The sequence below is a fragment of the Ceratocystis lukuohia genome (genome assembly GCF_044167205.1).
Source record: "Ceratocystis lukuohia strain C4212 chromosome Unknown Supercontig2_pilon, whole genome shotgun sequence".
Classification (NCBI taxonomy): domain Eukaryota; kingdom Fungi; phylum Ascomycota; class Sordariomycetes; order Microascales; family Ceratocystidaceae; genus Ceratocystis; species Ceratocystis lukuohia.
The window spans coordinates 477,432-492,320 of NW_027263521.1; the positions used below are offsets into that span (position 1 = coordinate 477,432).

General features: G+C 50.3%; 4 protein-coding genes across 4 annotated transcripts; all 4 read right to left on the bottom strand.

The window, feature by feature from the left end:
* Window positions 1–3,555: 3,555 nt before the first annotated feature.
* HOO65_020125 (uncharacterized protein) lies at window positions 3,556–5,730 on the bottom strand (the record flags this gene model as incomplete). Its single annotated transcript, XM_070999998.1, has 1 exon — window positions 3,556–5,730. The coding sequence occupies one exon, from the start codon at window positions 5,728–5,730 to the stop codon at window positions 3,556–3,558; it is 2,175 nt and encodes a 724-aa protein (XP_070860763.1).
* Window positions 5,731–8,079: 2,349 nt separating this feature from the next.
* Window positions 8,080–10,866, bottom strand: HOO65_020126 (Origin recognition complex subunit 4; the record flags this gene model as incomplete). The annotated part of the gene is made up of 3 exons (XM_071006436.1): window positions 8,080–9,117; window positions 9,186–9,347; window positions 9,418–10,866. 3 exons carry the CDS (start codon window positions 10,864–10,866, stop codon window positions 8,080–8,082), a joined length of 2,649 nt encoding a protein of 882 aa, XP_070860764.1.
* Window positions 10,867–11,276: 410 nt separating this feature from the next.
* Window positions 11,277–12,495, bottom strand: HOO65_020127 (Mitochondrial carrier; the record flags this gene model as incomplete). Its single annotated transcript, XM_071006845.1, has 2 exons — window positions 11,277–12,134; window positions 12,271–12,495. The coding sequence occupies 2 exons, from the start codon at window positions 12,493–12,495 to the stop codon at window positions 11,277–11,279; spliced, it is 1,083 nt and encodes a 360-aa protein (XP_070860765.1).
* Window positions 12,496–13,518: 1,023 nt separating this feature from the next.
* On the bottom strand, window positions 13,519–14,351 carry HOO65_020128 (mitochondrial 54S ribosomal protein uL23m; the record flags this gene model as incomplete). Its single annotated transcript, XM_071007004.1, has 2 exons — window positions 13,519–14,134; window positions 14,293–14,351. The coding sequence occupies 2 exons, from the start codon at window positions 14,349–14,351 to the stop codon at window positions 13,519–13,521; spliced, it is 675 nt and encodes a 224-aa protein (XP_070860766.1).
* Between the last annotated feature and the right edge of the window lie 538 nt (window positions 14,352–14,889).

Sequence of the window (14,889 nt, forward strand, 5' to 3'; positions counted from 1 at the left end):
AGCTATCACGGACGAGTACACAGGGTACAAGTCAACCATAGCTATACCAAGACTGACGAAGCAAGCGGGCGACCTAGTGACCGCAAGAAGGCCAGGTGCTGTTGCAGTAGTCATGAGCGTTTGCTAAGTTGATATTGCAGTTTAACTATGGTTGGCTGAAGCGATGGGCTTGTCATACTTAGCAATAGATGTAAATTCCATGACCACGACACGGCGAGACCAACAAATAAGCGCAGGCTGTACCTGGTTACCAGTGATTGTAGAGGACGGTAATCTGGTGGCAACTATAGCGCCTTGTGCCCATCCTTCGTAACCCAGATCTTGTCTTCGCTGAAACCGTAGCTGTACGAATCAGAGAAGGTTGGTGAATTGATGGCATCGCAACTGTCACTGGAATTTCCATGTCTAGAAATCCGATCTCTGTGGAAGGGCAATAGATAGTACCGCTCGTTCGAAGGGTGGTGTGTAGAGCAGCACTTTAGACGCCACATTTGGGGACAGTTGGGTAAAAGAGCTGAGCTACCCCAGCAATGGCATCGCGTTGCTGCGACTGTGATCCTGATCTGATATATGGATGCTTGCAAGGATTTAACTGATGTACGATTTGCGCTATCCATTTTGCCCGACTAGTGAGAGGACTGGTCTGAAATGTTGGGACTGAGAAAAACCAGGCTATCAAGACTATGAACAAGGTAGGCTACGCTGTGGAAATACTCTGATTTTTAGAAAAAGCTAGCAATGCTCACACACGCACACACCTAAATGCCGAGATGCTTATAGATAGGCGCAATACGAGGGTCCGGCCGGTTTCCAGGAAAAGGACAATCGTTTCGGTGACTATGGATGGTTGGAAATGCCAAGCACAGAGCAAACAGCTGAATGGTAGGGCAGGCACTACTAAATATCCATCACTTGGTGAAAGCTACCTTGCGCTCCAGACACATGTCCCACGCCTCTAAACCCATGAGTGATTGGCGGCAGTTTAATATAAGAAAACCTACTACATCTAGCGAGCTTGGCTAAAAACTATAGTTCTGCCTGACACTATCTTTCAGTGGAGCGGTCTCTAAGTGGACGTAGTGAACTCCCGCCCCGAAGTGCGATTCAGGCCTAGGAGCGCATCACCTAAAGGCCGAGCTTTCCGTGGCTAATAGAGTGAGCCAAGGAAGGTTGGTGGATTGATGGCATTGCAGGTGTAGCCGAGAGCTCTACGTATAGGAGTCCAGCATCTGTAGAAGGGCGACGGTACAGGTAGTATTAATGGCTGCTTCCAAATTCCGTCCGCAGACCAAGGCCTGGCCTTATTGAATGTCTTTACCACCGCTCAAGGGTATGCATTGCAATAATTGGGGATAATAGCTGACTGCTGAGTGCGCACAACAAACTGCATAGACGGACGCTTTTTGATATATAGAGCGGCGCTATTGATGTCAGATGCAGGGAGGGTTGTCTCCCAATGCTGCCTAGCCAATAAATTGCTACTACCCTGGCCCCGGCACATGCATGCTTGAAGAGATTTACCCATTGCTTGATGCATCTTGCCAACCTTGCCCGACCACCCAGGCTGCTGTACGTGCTGCCACAAGATGTAAAACATGCTCTCCTCAGCAGTGCAATAATGATGCACTACCGCAGACAAGAGCAGTGTGTGTCACTGGTGCTTTTAGACAAGCATAAAAGGGCGTGATTACTGCTCGTTATTATGTTGTCACCAAGCCTCTAATAGCCGTGAGATCAACGCGACCGGCAACAGAGCTAGGGTTGGTCGGCATGTTGCCTTCGTGAGAACACAGCTGTAGGCGCGACATGCGACATACGACATGCGCTTTGTGTAACAAATAGTTGCAGTTCTTGCTCTAGTCTCTACTGAAAATACGGCGATATTCAACTGGCTTAGGCTACAGCTAGATGGTGGTGTTGCAGCTTTTCCTAATACATAGATAGATAACCATAACCCCTTGTGTCCCTGTCACAGGAAGCCCCCCAGGCGCTACACAGCAAGACTCTTTACGACACCTTCGCGCAGTACTAGAAGAACGATTTGAATGCTGAAAGACAATTTATCGGTAGACGTTAGTTTTTTCTTTTTCCGCACTCTCCATCCCAAGTCGTCTCTGGCGGGCCACAGCACAAAGCCAAGGTGCCCTCGGGCTTTTTTTTTTTCCCCGTCAGCCTAGACTACCGCAGCCTGGGCTGGGCTATCCTTTGCTAAAGATCCCGCTACTTCCGAGACGTAGCATGAATCCAAAAAGGGGGGGGAGGGAGGCCATTGGAAAGAAGCAAAACAAACTTGTTTTTGTTTAGTCTTTGGTGTGTGAGAACGAAGGAGACTTATTTTTTTTCGGATCTCCTTAGCCAGGGGCTAGTCTTGTTAGATAATGTGAATGATCTGGATATTTCTTTCTGTCTAACGCAGCTGGCCATCGTTCGTTTCTTCTCTCGTCTCGTCCTCAGGCTGCGGACCAGCCGGGCTGGAACAGAAAAAGACAAACCTTCAGTGCAGCTTTTATGTGATGCTCAACACTTGCTTTTTATTTTATTTTCTTCCGCGTCTGCCTGGTACCAGCCTATCCCACATCGTACATGAAGAAGCGCTGAGCGAATCTTTGTCTATACCTTTCATCCACCCAGCTGGCGGCTCTCGGCTTAAGGCTCTCTTTACTTAATCTTTCTATCCCTATATAACTGCGATCCCGTGATCAAGCCCTGACCATCGTTCCTGCCTTTTTCAATGCAACAGTCTTTCCTTCTCGTTGCCGCCGCCACTGTAGTGGCAACTACGCTACCACCAACAGACGCCGCCGCATCTTTGGGCACCACTGCAGTGGAGCAATTACCTCCCTCTTTGCTATTGCCTCCGCCAGCAGGAGATCCACATCGGCCCCGGCGAGATCCGGTGTTACACGAGTCGAAGCAGCAACGACAACCGTCATGTCTGTTGGAAGAGCATGTCTCAGCTGACACAGAGCACCAGGATCCACACAGTCTACGGCGAGACGATGCGGCCAAAGCCGGAGCATTTGAGCCATTGTATTATTCTCAGCTACAGACCGCGCCCGCTCTTAATTCCCCGCCGGCGTGCGAGCGGCCAAACACTCTGCCGCTTCTAGAGGGGAGGCAGGGTCGACCAAAGGATACGTTTTTCGCGTTGGTTATTGCAGTTGGTGGTGGGGCGCTGGTATTTGCATCATGGTGACGTGACGGCTAGATTCTAGTTATTTGTTCTACTCCTGCTTATATTGCTAGCGCAGCCAGTGTATTACCGTCAAGCGTGCTTAATAATCATGTATTTGATTCTTCAAAAAAAGAGACGCCGCTACTTGCATGCTGATATCTATATCTATCTTGACAAAGAAATGCTCCCTCATACTCCTTGAACAAGGGAAAAAAGATGGAAAAAAGGAAAAAGAAAAAGAAAAGAAAGAAAAAAGGCAAGCAACAATAACTAGCAAAACAAACAGGACGCCAAACTCATACCATGACATCATAATATCATACATACGACAACCCGTAAACTACCTTGGGCCTTTGCCCCCCCCCCTCCTCTCTCCTCCACTACTCGTCTGCAAATGGGTTTGCCGCTGCAAGATCCGAGTAGTTCTGCTTGTGCGCGTTCGGGTACTTGTGCACTATACTAACTGCCGGCCGTAACTGAGATGCACGCTTCTGCTGGGCCCCCGGGGCCTCTGCTTGGCTGATTGACGCAACCCACTTCTCGATGCGCAGCGGGCGTGGATAAGGGTAAGCCTGTAGCGCATTTTCCTTGGCCTCCATCTCGCGCACTGCGGCGATAGCTGCGACAGCACCGGGCGAAGGCTCGAGTTCTGTGTCTTCAACATCCGTAGGCGAGTGGAACGGCAGGCGGTGGGTGACGGCGTATTGTGTCAGCTGTTGCTCGAGCGGGCGGTCGCCAGCCTCGGGCAGCTGTGACGATGCTGTTGTCGAAAGCGAGTTGCGCAATGTCGGGGTAGTTGAGTCCGGCGACTCGGGCCGCCGGAGCCATAGTCGCTCGTTCTTGGGTGCCACAGCCTCATCAGGCGTAGCATCAAAGCTAAATTCGCGCTGTATTCCACCTTGGCGCAAGGAATTTGGGGGCGGCAGTGTGTGCTCCTTTGCCTGGGGTCTCTTGCTGTAATCCACTGCCGTCTCGCGCGAAGGGCCCCGTGAGTGGCGCGCGATGGCAGGCCGACGAGATGGCACAGCTGGACCTGCGGCGGGCCCCTTTTGCGCAAAACGCATTTGCGCTCCCCGCTCAGCAAAGCCTGCATTGCCCTGAGGCCCTACCTGGGCCAGCTTTTGCTGTAGGCGAAGTCCAGCTACAAACCGAGGCTCGACAGCTGCCGGCTTGGTCTGGCCTACGAGCACTGGAGGCGGAGACTTGGGATTGCGCGGGATAATAAGCGGCGCTAGATACGGCTTAGGCGAGCGACGACCGAACGCGCTGTCGGCACCAAAGAAATCAAGCGGATCGTCGGCTATCCACGGCTGATTAGAGCTAATAAAGGGCGTAGATACGGGGCGTGATGGGCGGCGTTCGGGCGCAGGCATCAGAGAGCTGGGCTGGCCTTGGCCGTGGCTGCGAGAGCGCTGGCGAGTAGCCGGGAGATACAGGTTATTTGAGAATAAAGGAGTCTGTTTCTGCTCGGGCTCGGCTTGCTCTAGATCCTTGGCCTTAAGATCGAGTGCCTTGGGAATGTTGGATTTGGCGGCCCTGGCCGTAGAGAACGATGGTGGCCGGACATAATCTTTATTCAACGATGGAGCCGAAATACTACGGTGGTGGGAGCTGCTTGCTGGTGACATCACTGGTGATGGTGTGTCTAGAGTAACGTCCAGTTGGGGAAATTGACAGGCCCCTTCGCTTCGGGGTGTGCGTGGCGGTGGTGGACTCAGGGCGCTGATAATTATGCTCTCTCGGACACCCTCAGATTCCGACACGGGCGAGACAACAGACGACGTATAGCTCTCCATAGTCTCAGTAGTAAATGTCCGAACAGGCGTGCGGTCTGGTGATGGAGCCGCCGAACGAGCTTCCGGTCTTAGTTGTGCCTGATTAGAGTCTTGGGGTTTCTGGCCAAATGAGAGCATGGGCTGGTACATTTCCATCTTGTAGTTGTAGTTCACCGGGGAGGGCTCGCTGCCAAAGTGCGGCATGTCAACTGGCCCGTTAGTTGACGAGCCTAGAAACGGCTTGCTGCTATGTCTCCGCGCGCGTTGCTGTAGCCTATCGCCGATAGAATTGTGTGACTTTTTAATATGCTTCTTGACGTATCCAGTCATCAGTGAATGGCAACGGATCTCTACATCTTCACGAAGATACAGTCCACTTGCCGGCGCTCCCTCGGGGGCGCTATATCCATCACTACGGCGGTCGTACTCGCCAGGCAGACGGCCACCCAACATCCAGGTCGAGCGGATATCAATATTCATAGGCGCATACAAGTGCACAGTGCAGCCGATTGGTGTTGACTGTAGGGCAACGGTATAAGACGAGTCGCCAGTCATCTTATTACTGCCGGGCAAATGCCACCCCTTGCCTCGCAACTGGAACCAGGTGCAATCACGCTCATCGGCCGGGCAATTAGCCGGCGCACGAATAGGCTTGTGGGAGACAACAAGAGGGCTGGTGCGGACCATTTCCTCGGGGGAATGGAGAAAGGCGAGGACAATCTCGCGGCTGATGCCTGCCGGCACTGGGACGATTGCGGTGAAGACGGTTCGTTTAGACATGATCGGATGGTAAGAAGCGGACAGAAAAAGAAAGGACGAACACGCAACGCAACAGAAGGAAAGAAACAAGAAATAAAAGGACGTTTGGTGGCCAAGACGGCTTCAATATTTTTTCATACCGCGTCGAAAGACAGATTCTCTTCCTAATCGAGACCAACCAGAAAAGAGAAGAAGAAAAATGAGAAGAAGGAAAGCAAGTCTGACCTCAAAAAGACAAGGACACTAAATAAAAGCAAAGGCAGAAAAAAAAAAAAAAAGGCAGTGGGATACCTCGTGTCGCTCCTTCCTTGTAATTCGTTTTTTGTAGTACGAGGAATGGGGGGCTTATACCAAAAAAAGCACTTTGGCGATTGCCGTTTTGGGGCTTTTTTTCGGCAACTACCCTAGAGGGAGGGGGGTGTACTAATTGAAGATACGACCAAGACCCAAAAATCTGGCTTAATTCTTTCCAAGACTGGCTGTGTTAGGAGAAACGCGAGCTGTGACACGACGATTCTTCCTTGCCGCGTGTTTCCTGCTGCTGGTGTTGTTCTTTGGCGTGCTACCGCAGAGGACAAGGCGTAGACTTATTTTCTTCTTGCGGCTGCTCTAGTTGACAAAATCAGCAGGCAGGAAACTTCCAATTGCGATCTATATCGCGGCTGAGGCAGACAAGCAACTACTCTTTTTTTCTTTTCTTCCGAGTCCGAGGGCGAACAACGACGGCCTTTAGGGAAAGGAGGAAAACGAAAGAAAAAAAAAAGAAAAAAAGACAAACAAAAAGTGGTGTGGCAGAAGAGGGCAACACCACGTATGACGTAATTAGGCAATGAGGCAGCAGAAATTAAAACTTAGTATACTTGGGAACGGAGAAAAAGAAGAACGAAAACTGGCCGAACAAGCGCAAGAGAGAGGGAGACAAACAAGAGGGCTTTCACAAATGTCCACCAGCCCGTCGCCTTTGCTTTATACAACCAATATGCACTTCAGAAGATATACTGTTCCCTTCTTTTTCCCATCCAAGATAGAAGACGCCTCCCCTCCCTCCTAGCTATCCACCTCCCTCTCGCTACTATCAAAAAAGCTCTTGTGCCGTTTTCTCTTCCTTTTTAAATAATTCCCCGGCGTCTAAAAGCGACCCTTGCCAATATCGTGGGCGGGCCAAGTATTTTGTTTCCTTATGCTCGTCTTCATTATTTAGCAGTAGTATGTCGGTCGTCCTCGTCCGTCTTCTCTATTAGTCCAAGGTAAAAAACCTTAAAGCAAAAAAGGAACGGTTCCAATCCTATGGACGGCTTATTCTATTTTGCTTGTCGTTTAACAGGGTCTCTCTTGCTGTCCCTCCTTTGGTAAGGGCCTAAGCTCAGCATCTCAATTATGCCTTCCCTCCCCCGTCCTTCGCCGCTTCCTTTTCGACAGTGACGCAATCTATTGGCACTAAGGAATGAGAAGCACGAGGTAGAAAACTGCGTGGTTTGCTCAAGCTTCATCTGAATTCCCTGCTCTCTTTGTTTAGCCTTCAAGTAGTCGCGTGCTCTCTCTTTCTCGGACGCTCTTGCTTGTACGCACCTGTTGGCTTTACCTAGGTCTACAGACCCTAAGGATAATACAAGACGCACTACATACAGCCTTTGCATTCTTCGCCTTGTGCTGTCCCTGCATTATTACTTACTTCTGCTTTGTTGTCTCTCATTTAGCCCCCAAGCCTTCCCTGCTAAACGAGGCTGTGCTATATACATACGCTCTGCCCTCCACTACCATCATGCTTTTTCGTTTCTGCCTCGTTTGGTTTCGTCGATCACACGTAAACCCAGGAAAATGAAGCCAGATGAAGATCTACTTCACTCCCACGTTAACCTCGGAGCAGGCTAGACACGAAGATGAGAACAAGCATAGTCTTCGGCCATCACGGTCTTCCGTTGTCGCTACATGTCTTTGTCAAATGCTGCAAATCAAGGTCGCTCTGCCCAGGTTTACTCCATGTCGGCCTACCAAAGTTTGCAATCGCGCTGCATAGTCGATCGGTGGCCCTATTTACTACTAATAAGGCCCTTTTCTTCACAATTCTGAAAGTCAATGCTTCTCTTGCAAGGCGAGGATACATAAAAAAAAACTTGTGCTTGCTTTGCTTATTCGCTTATTCTATGGTCCGATCACCCCCTGCTTCTCAATAGTGTTTCCATTTATAGACGAAACCCATGCCCGCCCCAGGCCTGCTTTTCTGGAGCCGATATGCTCACTCCTTGGCCCCTGACACCTGCATAGCATAGCCCCTGTCTGCCTTTCCGTCCGACTGGAGCCTAAGCTCTAGTCGTCCAACTCTAGTATAAGCCCAGTTTGTCCTTGTCCTTTATCCTCCACATGGCTCCCTTAAACTTCCCGGCACCACTTTGCTAGTGGTGCACTTAGCTTGGCACCCACTGGAATGTCCTCTAGGGCCATGTCAACTTTCCACATCTTACTCTCCAGCCCGCCCATCTGACCTACACCGCCAACAGTTGCGGGCACCAACAAGCCGGCACTTACCAGTCGCTCCCACGCAATTCCCGCTACCCCACGACCCCAAACACGTGCGCCACCGCCCAAGGCCAACATGCCAGCCTGCACACGTTGCTTGCTAACCAGTGCCGTGTACTCGTCATAGGCCATGGCAAAGTTGACCGTGTCAGTATGGGCAACAATGTCCAGCCGTGCAGCTGCAATAAGCAGAGACAAGTCGAGATCTGACAGTGACTCAAGAATATGCGCCTTTGAAGGAGGTGCTGAGAGAGAGACACTGCCAACAACCGCGTTGGGCGTGATGGTGTAGTTAGATGATGACGTAGAAACAGCCGTTGTGGGAATACGAAGTGGAAGTGTGGCGGGTTGCATCAGTGATAGTGGAAGTATACAGGTGGCCAGGAAGGCGGGCACGGACTTGGCTGTGTAGAAATGATGCTTCAGGAATTTTTGGAATTCAGGCTGTTCGTGCAGCTGGCCAACCATGTCAGTCCAGAAGGATTGGAAGGCCGCGAAGCCGTTGGATGCGGGGTCTAGACCCTCTTTAACAGCATCATCCTCGTCAACAACTAGACCTTGCCGGCACACGTCCCAGAACGCCGGCAAAGATCGGGCTGGGGTCATGTAGACGTAGCGGTGGCTAAAGCGAGACTTGACTCTTTTTTCTAGCATTTCAACGACGTCAAGGCGAGTTGTGCAGCCAATTACACCAATGGGTGCCTTGCGGGATTGAGCAATGTCAAAAAGATTGTAGAGTAGAGTTTGACGCGGATGATAAGCAAACATATCAAACTCATCAATAACAAAAATAACTGACTTCGAGGTAACACCCTCGGCCTCAGGCCCGGAAATTTCAGTCGGGTGGGAGAGCAAAGCCAATAATGATGCTAGTGTGTCAGAATAGCTCGTCTGTAGTAAAAGGGAGATTAGTAAAGCACTAGAATATGACAGGGATACCAAGAGGTAGAGACACTCACGCGCTTCATCACAGCCTCGTCAACCTCCATTTCAACACCAAGCTGCCGCCAAATTTCCTTGAGTGCCAGTTTGTCGTCTGTATGCACAAACCCATTTAGCCTCACTACGTGAAATTTGTCTGTGTGTTGCTCGTGCATCTCATCGACAATGCTCTCGACCATCTACAGTTACGAGTTAGTCAAGACTCTCTCTTTCACTCCATGATACTCAGTTAGCGTAGTCTGCACATACCGTAGTCTTTCCACTTCCCCGAGCTCCAATCACAAGCATGGAATTGCCTTCTCCTGCGGCAACTGTCTGCTCAATCAGTTGGTGTGTCTTCTCCCATGGCTCTTCATGGCCAATCAGCTTTATTCTGCGCCGGCCTGTACACCGGTCTACCAGGACTCGCTGGAAACAGCGTAGGTGGTGTTCGAAATTTGGGATGGGTGGAACCTCAAACTTGGGCTCCTGGATAGTCGCCTCGGGCTCCTCTGACACTAAAACATCCAGGCCAGTAAACTTGGCGTAGCGCTTTGTGGAGGGTGTCTTTGTGACATCTTCCTGTGCACAGTTCAGGCACAGCCAATCGCCGTCGGGAATCGTAGAGACACCATGGCACTGCTGGTGATAACCAAGGTCACACACATCACAGAAAAGGATCTCGTTGGGTGCCTCTGAATCATGCTGGCCGCAGATCTGGCATTTCTCCTCGTCCTCGTCAATTTCTTCGGGGCTGGCACCTTCTAGGTCGTGTCCACGCAAAGTAGTCGGCGGCTCCTCTTCGTCCTGTTCTTCTTCTGCCGGGAGAGGCTCCATTTCAGCCTCGGCAGCCATCTTCTTCTGCGCTGCCTGCTTTGCTGCCGCCCGCAGCTTCTCCGAAAGGGGTGTCCGATCATCGCCCGCTGCACGTGGTAATGCCATAGGAGTTTGTGGCTTCCCTCGTTTCCCTGAGTTGGTGCCTGGCAGGTCCTCAAAAACAACCTCGCCGGGGGTCTTGTTGCCACCACCCATATCAAATACGACATTTTTACGTGTCCGTTCGGCAAGTGGCCCCCGGTGCCGCGAGGGCGTCAAGATTCCCTTGAGTGGCGATTTAAGCGGTGACTTTATTGGCGAGGCTGGAGCCATATATTTTTGTGGTGATATGTTGACAAACTGTAGCTCGTTGGAAAAAGATGAGGGCTGTTGCTGCTGCTGTTGATGCTGCTGCTGCTGCTGTTGCTGCTGCATTTGTCTCTGTTGGTCTAGATGCAGCGGAAGCGCGCCATGATGAGGAATCTGTGGTAGGGGTACAACCGACTGCTGAGGGGGTTGCAGCACCGGCCATGGCTGTAGCTGCGGCTGTGGCTGGAGGGCAGCCTTAGCCTTAGGTGGTCTGCCGCGGCGCTTGGCAGCTGGGGGCGGCTTTGACGGTGATAGAACAAGCTGTTGGCCGTCCAGTGGGTTCGCATTGGAAAGCGGAGCCTTAGCTTGTAGTGCCGTGTTGTAAGATATCGCCTGCTCACAGGGGACTGTCTTGGTGGCTATTCCGAAGCTATCAAAAGAGTATAGCCCGGTCCCGGGCTCGATCTTAATCGGTGACGTATTTTCATCATTCAAACGTCGTCGTTTCGGGGGAGCCTTAGAAGTCGAAGTGGGCGTGGCTGTGGCGGCAGAAGAGCGGCCTCTTTTTCGATTGGTTGTAGGTGTCTGGTCCATAGCGTAAAATGAAGTTGTAGTCGAGTATTGTTATCATGAGAATTGTTGATCATGAAACCACGGCAGGCAAAGAAAATATAAATAGTGCCAATGTGAATCTGATAAAGCCTGCAACTAGCCTCTTTGTTGCCATGCAAGCCCTAACAGACAATGGCAGATTTATTTACATGCGTTCAATTGTGCAGCGCGTCGAGTTCGAGATCTATAGATCGCTTAATCATTTTAAAGTATTAAGCTAAACCAGATCACGTGTCCATAAAGTATATAACCCTTATTGTATTCTCCTATGCAATAATCAAAACGCCAATGCCGCCAAAAGAATCTAAGCTCTGCCCAAAAAACAAAAGCTGCGCCACAAAAAATAAAAAAAAAGGATACAGCCACATATATACGACGCCACACTTTTGGTCTTAAATTCCTAGCCACATCTTGAACCGTTCGTATGTGTAGAAGCTCACAGCCACCATTGGCACTACCTTCACGTAGCCAATTGTCAGGCCGACAAAGAAACCTTTGAACCCGCGCTCCTTGAGAATTACTGCCACTGTCTCGCTAATCGAACTGCGGTGACCGTCACCGACCGCTCCGCCAACCTGCATGCGACGACGGATGACTTCAAGCGGATACGCTGACGTCTGTGATACCATGCCTGAGATACCGCCTGACAGCAGTTCGGCCCATGATCGCAGTGGCGGCTTGTTCTCGGGGGGTGCGTTAGAAGGCCGTGGTAGTGTTGTGTACGGAGCTAGCGGAGTGCTACGGAGGATATCGCCCATAGTGTCGTGAGTAAGAAAGGACACGCCAGCATACGGCAGCATGCCAATCAAGGTTGGTGCAAATCCACGGTAGAAATTGGCGATGCCTGACTTGAATATCGCCGATGATGCGGTACCAACGCCTGCCATTGATTCACCGTAAATTTGGCGGCAGATGGTGCGCAGTGTGGAACGCCCGTCGCGTTTGGTCTCGAAAGCTAAACGCACACGAATCAGCTCGAGCGGATATGTAAAAAAGACGGACGTTACACCAGCTAGTGAGCCGCTGACGAGGCGTCGCAGGTGGGTCTCCTTTTCGGGCGATGTGATAATAACGGCACGGATCTGCTCGTAGGCCAGGAACTTGATCGCTGCATAGGGAAAAATTCGGAGTAGTGTTGCTGAGTGCCCGCGGAACAAGCCACTAGGTCCCTCGAGTTGGTGTATTTGCTTCATGGCATTGGCCACACCAACCCAAGACCCTGCGTATTTTGCAAACTGCGGGCTGTTTGCCTGGAATAGAATTTTCACTCGGTCAAGCGGAGCGACAATAGTTTTTGCCTAAAAAGGTAAATGAACTTGTTAGTAGGGACTGGACTAGCTGCTAGGTAGAGATAGCATAGCATAGATTGGGAGAGAAGAAACATACAGCGCAACCCGCCATACCGCCGGCGACTCCCGACCTCCATACATAATCGATGCTGTGCTTGTTTCGTGGTTTCCGCGAGGCTACTGCCGTTGTGGTGGCCGGAGTTAAAGCTGAAGTCGAGGTTTCTGTCGGCCGCAGAGTATGCCGTGAAGACTGTGGATCACTTGTGAGATTGGTATTTGACGGCAGTTCTGCCAGGGAGCTGTTGAGTATGACGGACGGCATGTCTTAACGAGATGGGCGTTGTTTGCTGGTTGAAGAGTGTAAGACTATGAGTTGCTGAAGCGGCAAAATAGGTCAAAGAGGAGGAAGAAGGGAGAGGGGCCCGGAGGGGCGACTCAAGATCCTTTTGTTACTTTTGTCGTGTTGTCGGGATTCGGCGAGGTATGTCCGGGGAAGCGGAGGAAGCGAAAGAATTTGGAGTAACAGGGCCCAAGAATATTAGGTGGGATATGAGGTTTAACGCTGCTGGCTGCGCAGATAGCCGAGCATATAAGGAAATTTCGCAGCAAGAAAGAGCGCAAGATAGGATCAGGGAAAGAAAGTTACAGAGAGAAGAAAAAAAAGAGCGAAGTTGAAGAGGGGAAAATAACGGCAAGCCAGTTGCGAAAAATCAAATGGATAAAATGATAAGAGCCCTAAGCAGCAGTCCCTCAGTCGGAAATCTTGACAAACTAAAAAAGTCCAAGTGAGGAGCTTGGAAAGAGAGGGCAAAAAAAAAGAAAGAGAAATCAGAGAAATAATACTGGTCAAGAGTGTCACAGAAAAATTCAAAAGACGTCATATGCCCCTGGAGAGGAAGGAACCCTTTATTATATGGTTCTTGTTATTTTGACTGGGCTTAGAGAGTGCCCTGATCTCCTGCCTTGTTTGTCCTTTTCGTCGGCTCTTTCTCTTTTTTCGTTTCAGTTTAAGCCGAGGTGAAGCTAGTTGAGGAAGGAACGGCTTTCTGAGCCGACAAGCTTTGGACCCGGCCCCGCTTTGGGTTATTCTTTGGTTTTCAAATTAATTATTTCATTTTCTTTTGGGCACACCTGTTAGAGGCCGCTAATGTAATGAACGCAGCAGAATCACAACAGCAGGAAATATTAGAAATACTTTCTTTTATACACAAATATAATGCTCCCTTTTCTGGCCCACCCCTAAACGTCTACCAATAAATAAGCTATTGTACAAAAACCTCCTCTCCGTCCCCGTTTTGATATCGTTACAGAGAAAACCAACTACATCGTACCGACTGTGCCCCTCCTACATAGAGGTCTTGGGGCTTGTCTGCTCACCCTTGACCTCTGTCACCTCACTAGCCACTGGACTCTGCTCATCCACCTTTTCTAGTGGTACGTCCTGCTCTGCTGCTTTCAAGACCGTCTCCCACTTCTCATCTAGGATCTCGCCATTTGACCATTTGGCATCTCCTTTTAGAAGTGCCGCGGCCTGCTTTGCCAGAAGCCGGCGATCGCCTGAGGGCTTGACCTTGCTTGGAGCGATAGTCTCGTTGCGCGCTGTGACCATGTGCTGCTTGGTAATTTCCTCAGAGTATGCCTTGCGCGCTTCCCACAGCCGGTGATTCCATGGCTCTAAGTCTCCTGGCAGAGAAGGCCAGGCAAATGGCTGTGCCAGCTCCACCGTCATGTACTTTTCGCTTTGGCCGCGGTGAATGCGTACGCGCTGCTGCGAGTTTTCCGTCAAAGTGTTAACGACCGGCCCTGGTGCTACGAAGGACCGCACTTTGGTCACTTCAACGTTGTATAGATTCCACAGATAGTCGCGTAGGTCAAACTTGGTAAAGCGCAGCGGCACCTTGAATGTCGCAAAGTTGGGTGCTTGATTCGGCCGGTGAATCATGGCGATGGTGTGGTTGGTTCTGTTGCCGAAGAGTGTACGGGTCGAGTTAGTTGTGCGAGCTTTTTTTGCGGGCGCTGGGGTGGAAGAAAAGGCAGTATCAACAGCTATGAAGCTAGCTTGTCTTTATCGCTATAGGAATATCTAATTTTTTGCTCGCCATCTACTAGAATAACTTACAAGAACAATTGCTTCTTACCAAGCTTGAAGCCCGGCGTTTTCCGGACGACTGCAGCCATTATGGATTGTGCGTTTGTAAATATGTGCCAGTGAGGGTGTTGCTGGCCTTCGTGGGCTTCGGTTTTGATTTATTTATCTTGTGTTGGCCAACGAAATGAGAATCAAGGCAACTAGAGTCTCATAATTCGAAATTCTAAATTCCTCAGCAAAGCCTTGGCTTTGCGAAATTTCCCCCCCCACCCCCATGGCTTGGTGATGGTTCTTGACGCCACACATGCAAGGCTAGATATATAGGTGTGGCGAATGAACCAAGACGCCACATAAGATGGGTGCGGCATATTATGCAACCTAAATGCGGGCTCTGTCTAAAAGAAGAACTCGCTAAGGACAAAAGGAATACAGCGGGGCCGTCGACATTGTTGTAAGCAGTCTGTCTTAAATGAGGAAACGTCAAGTTGTCTTATAGCAGCAATTGTTGGGTCGTTTTTTAATGTTTAGTAGCACTTTGAAAACAAACAAGTTATATTCATAAATCATCACAGACATATAAGATCTGGGGGAGTTTCACTAATTTCTGGTCCGCGGCCACAGGAATAA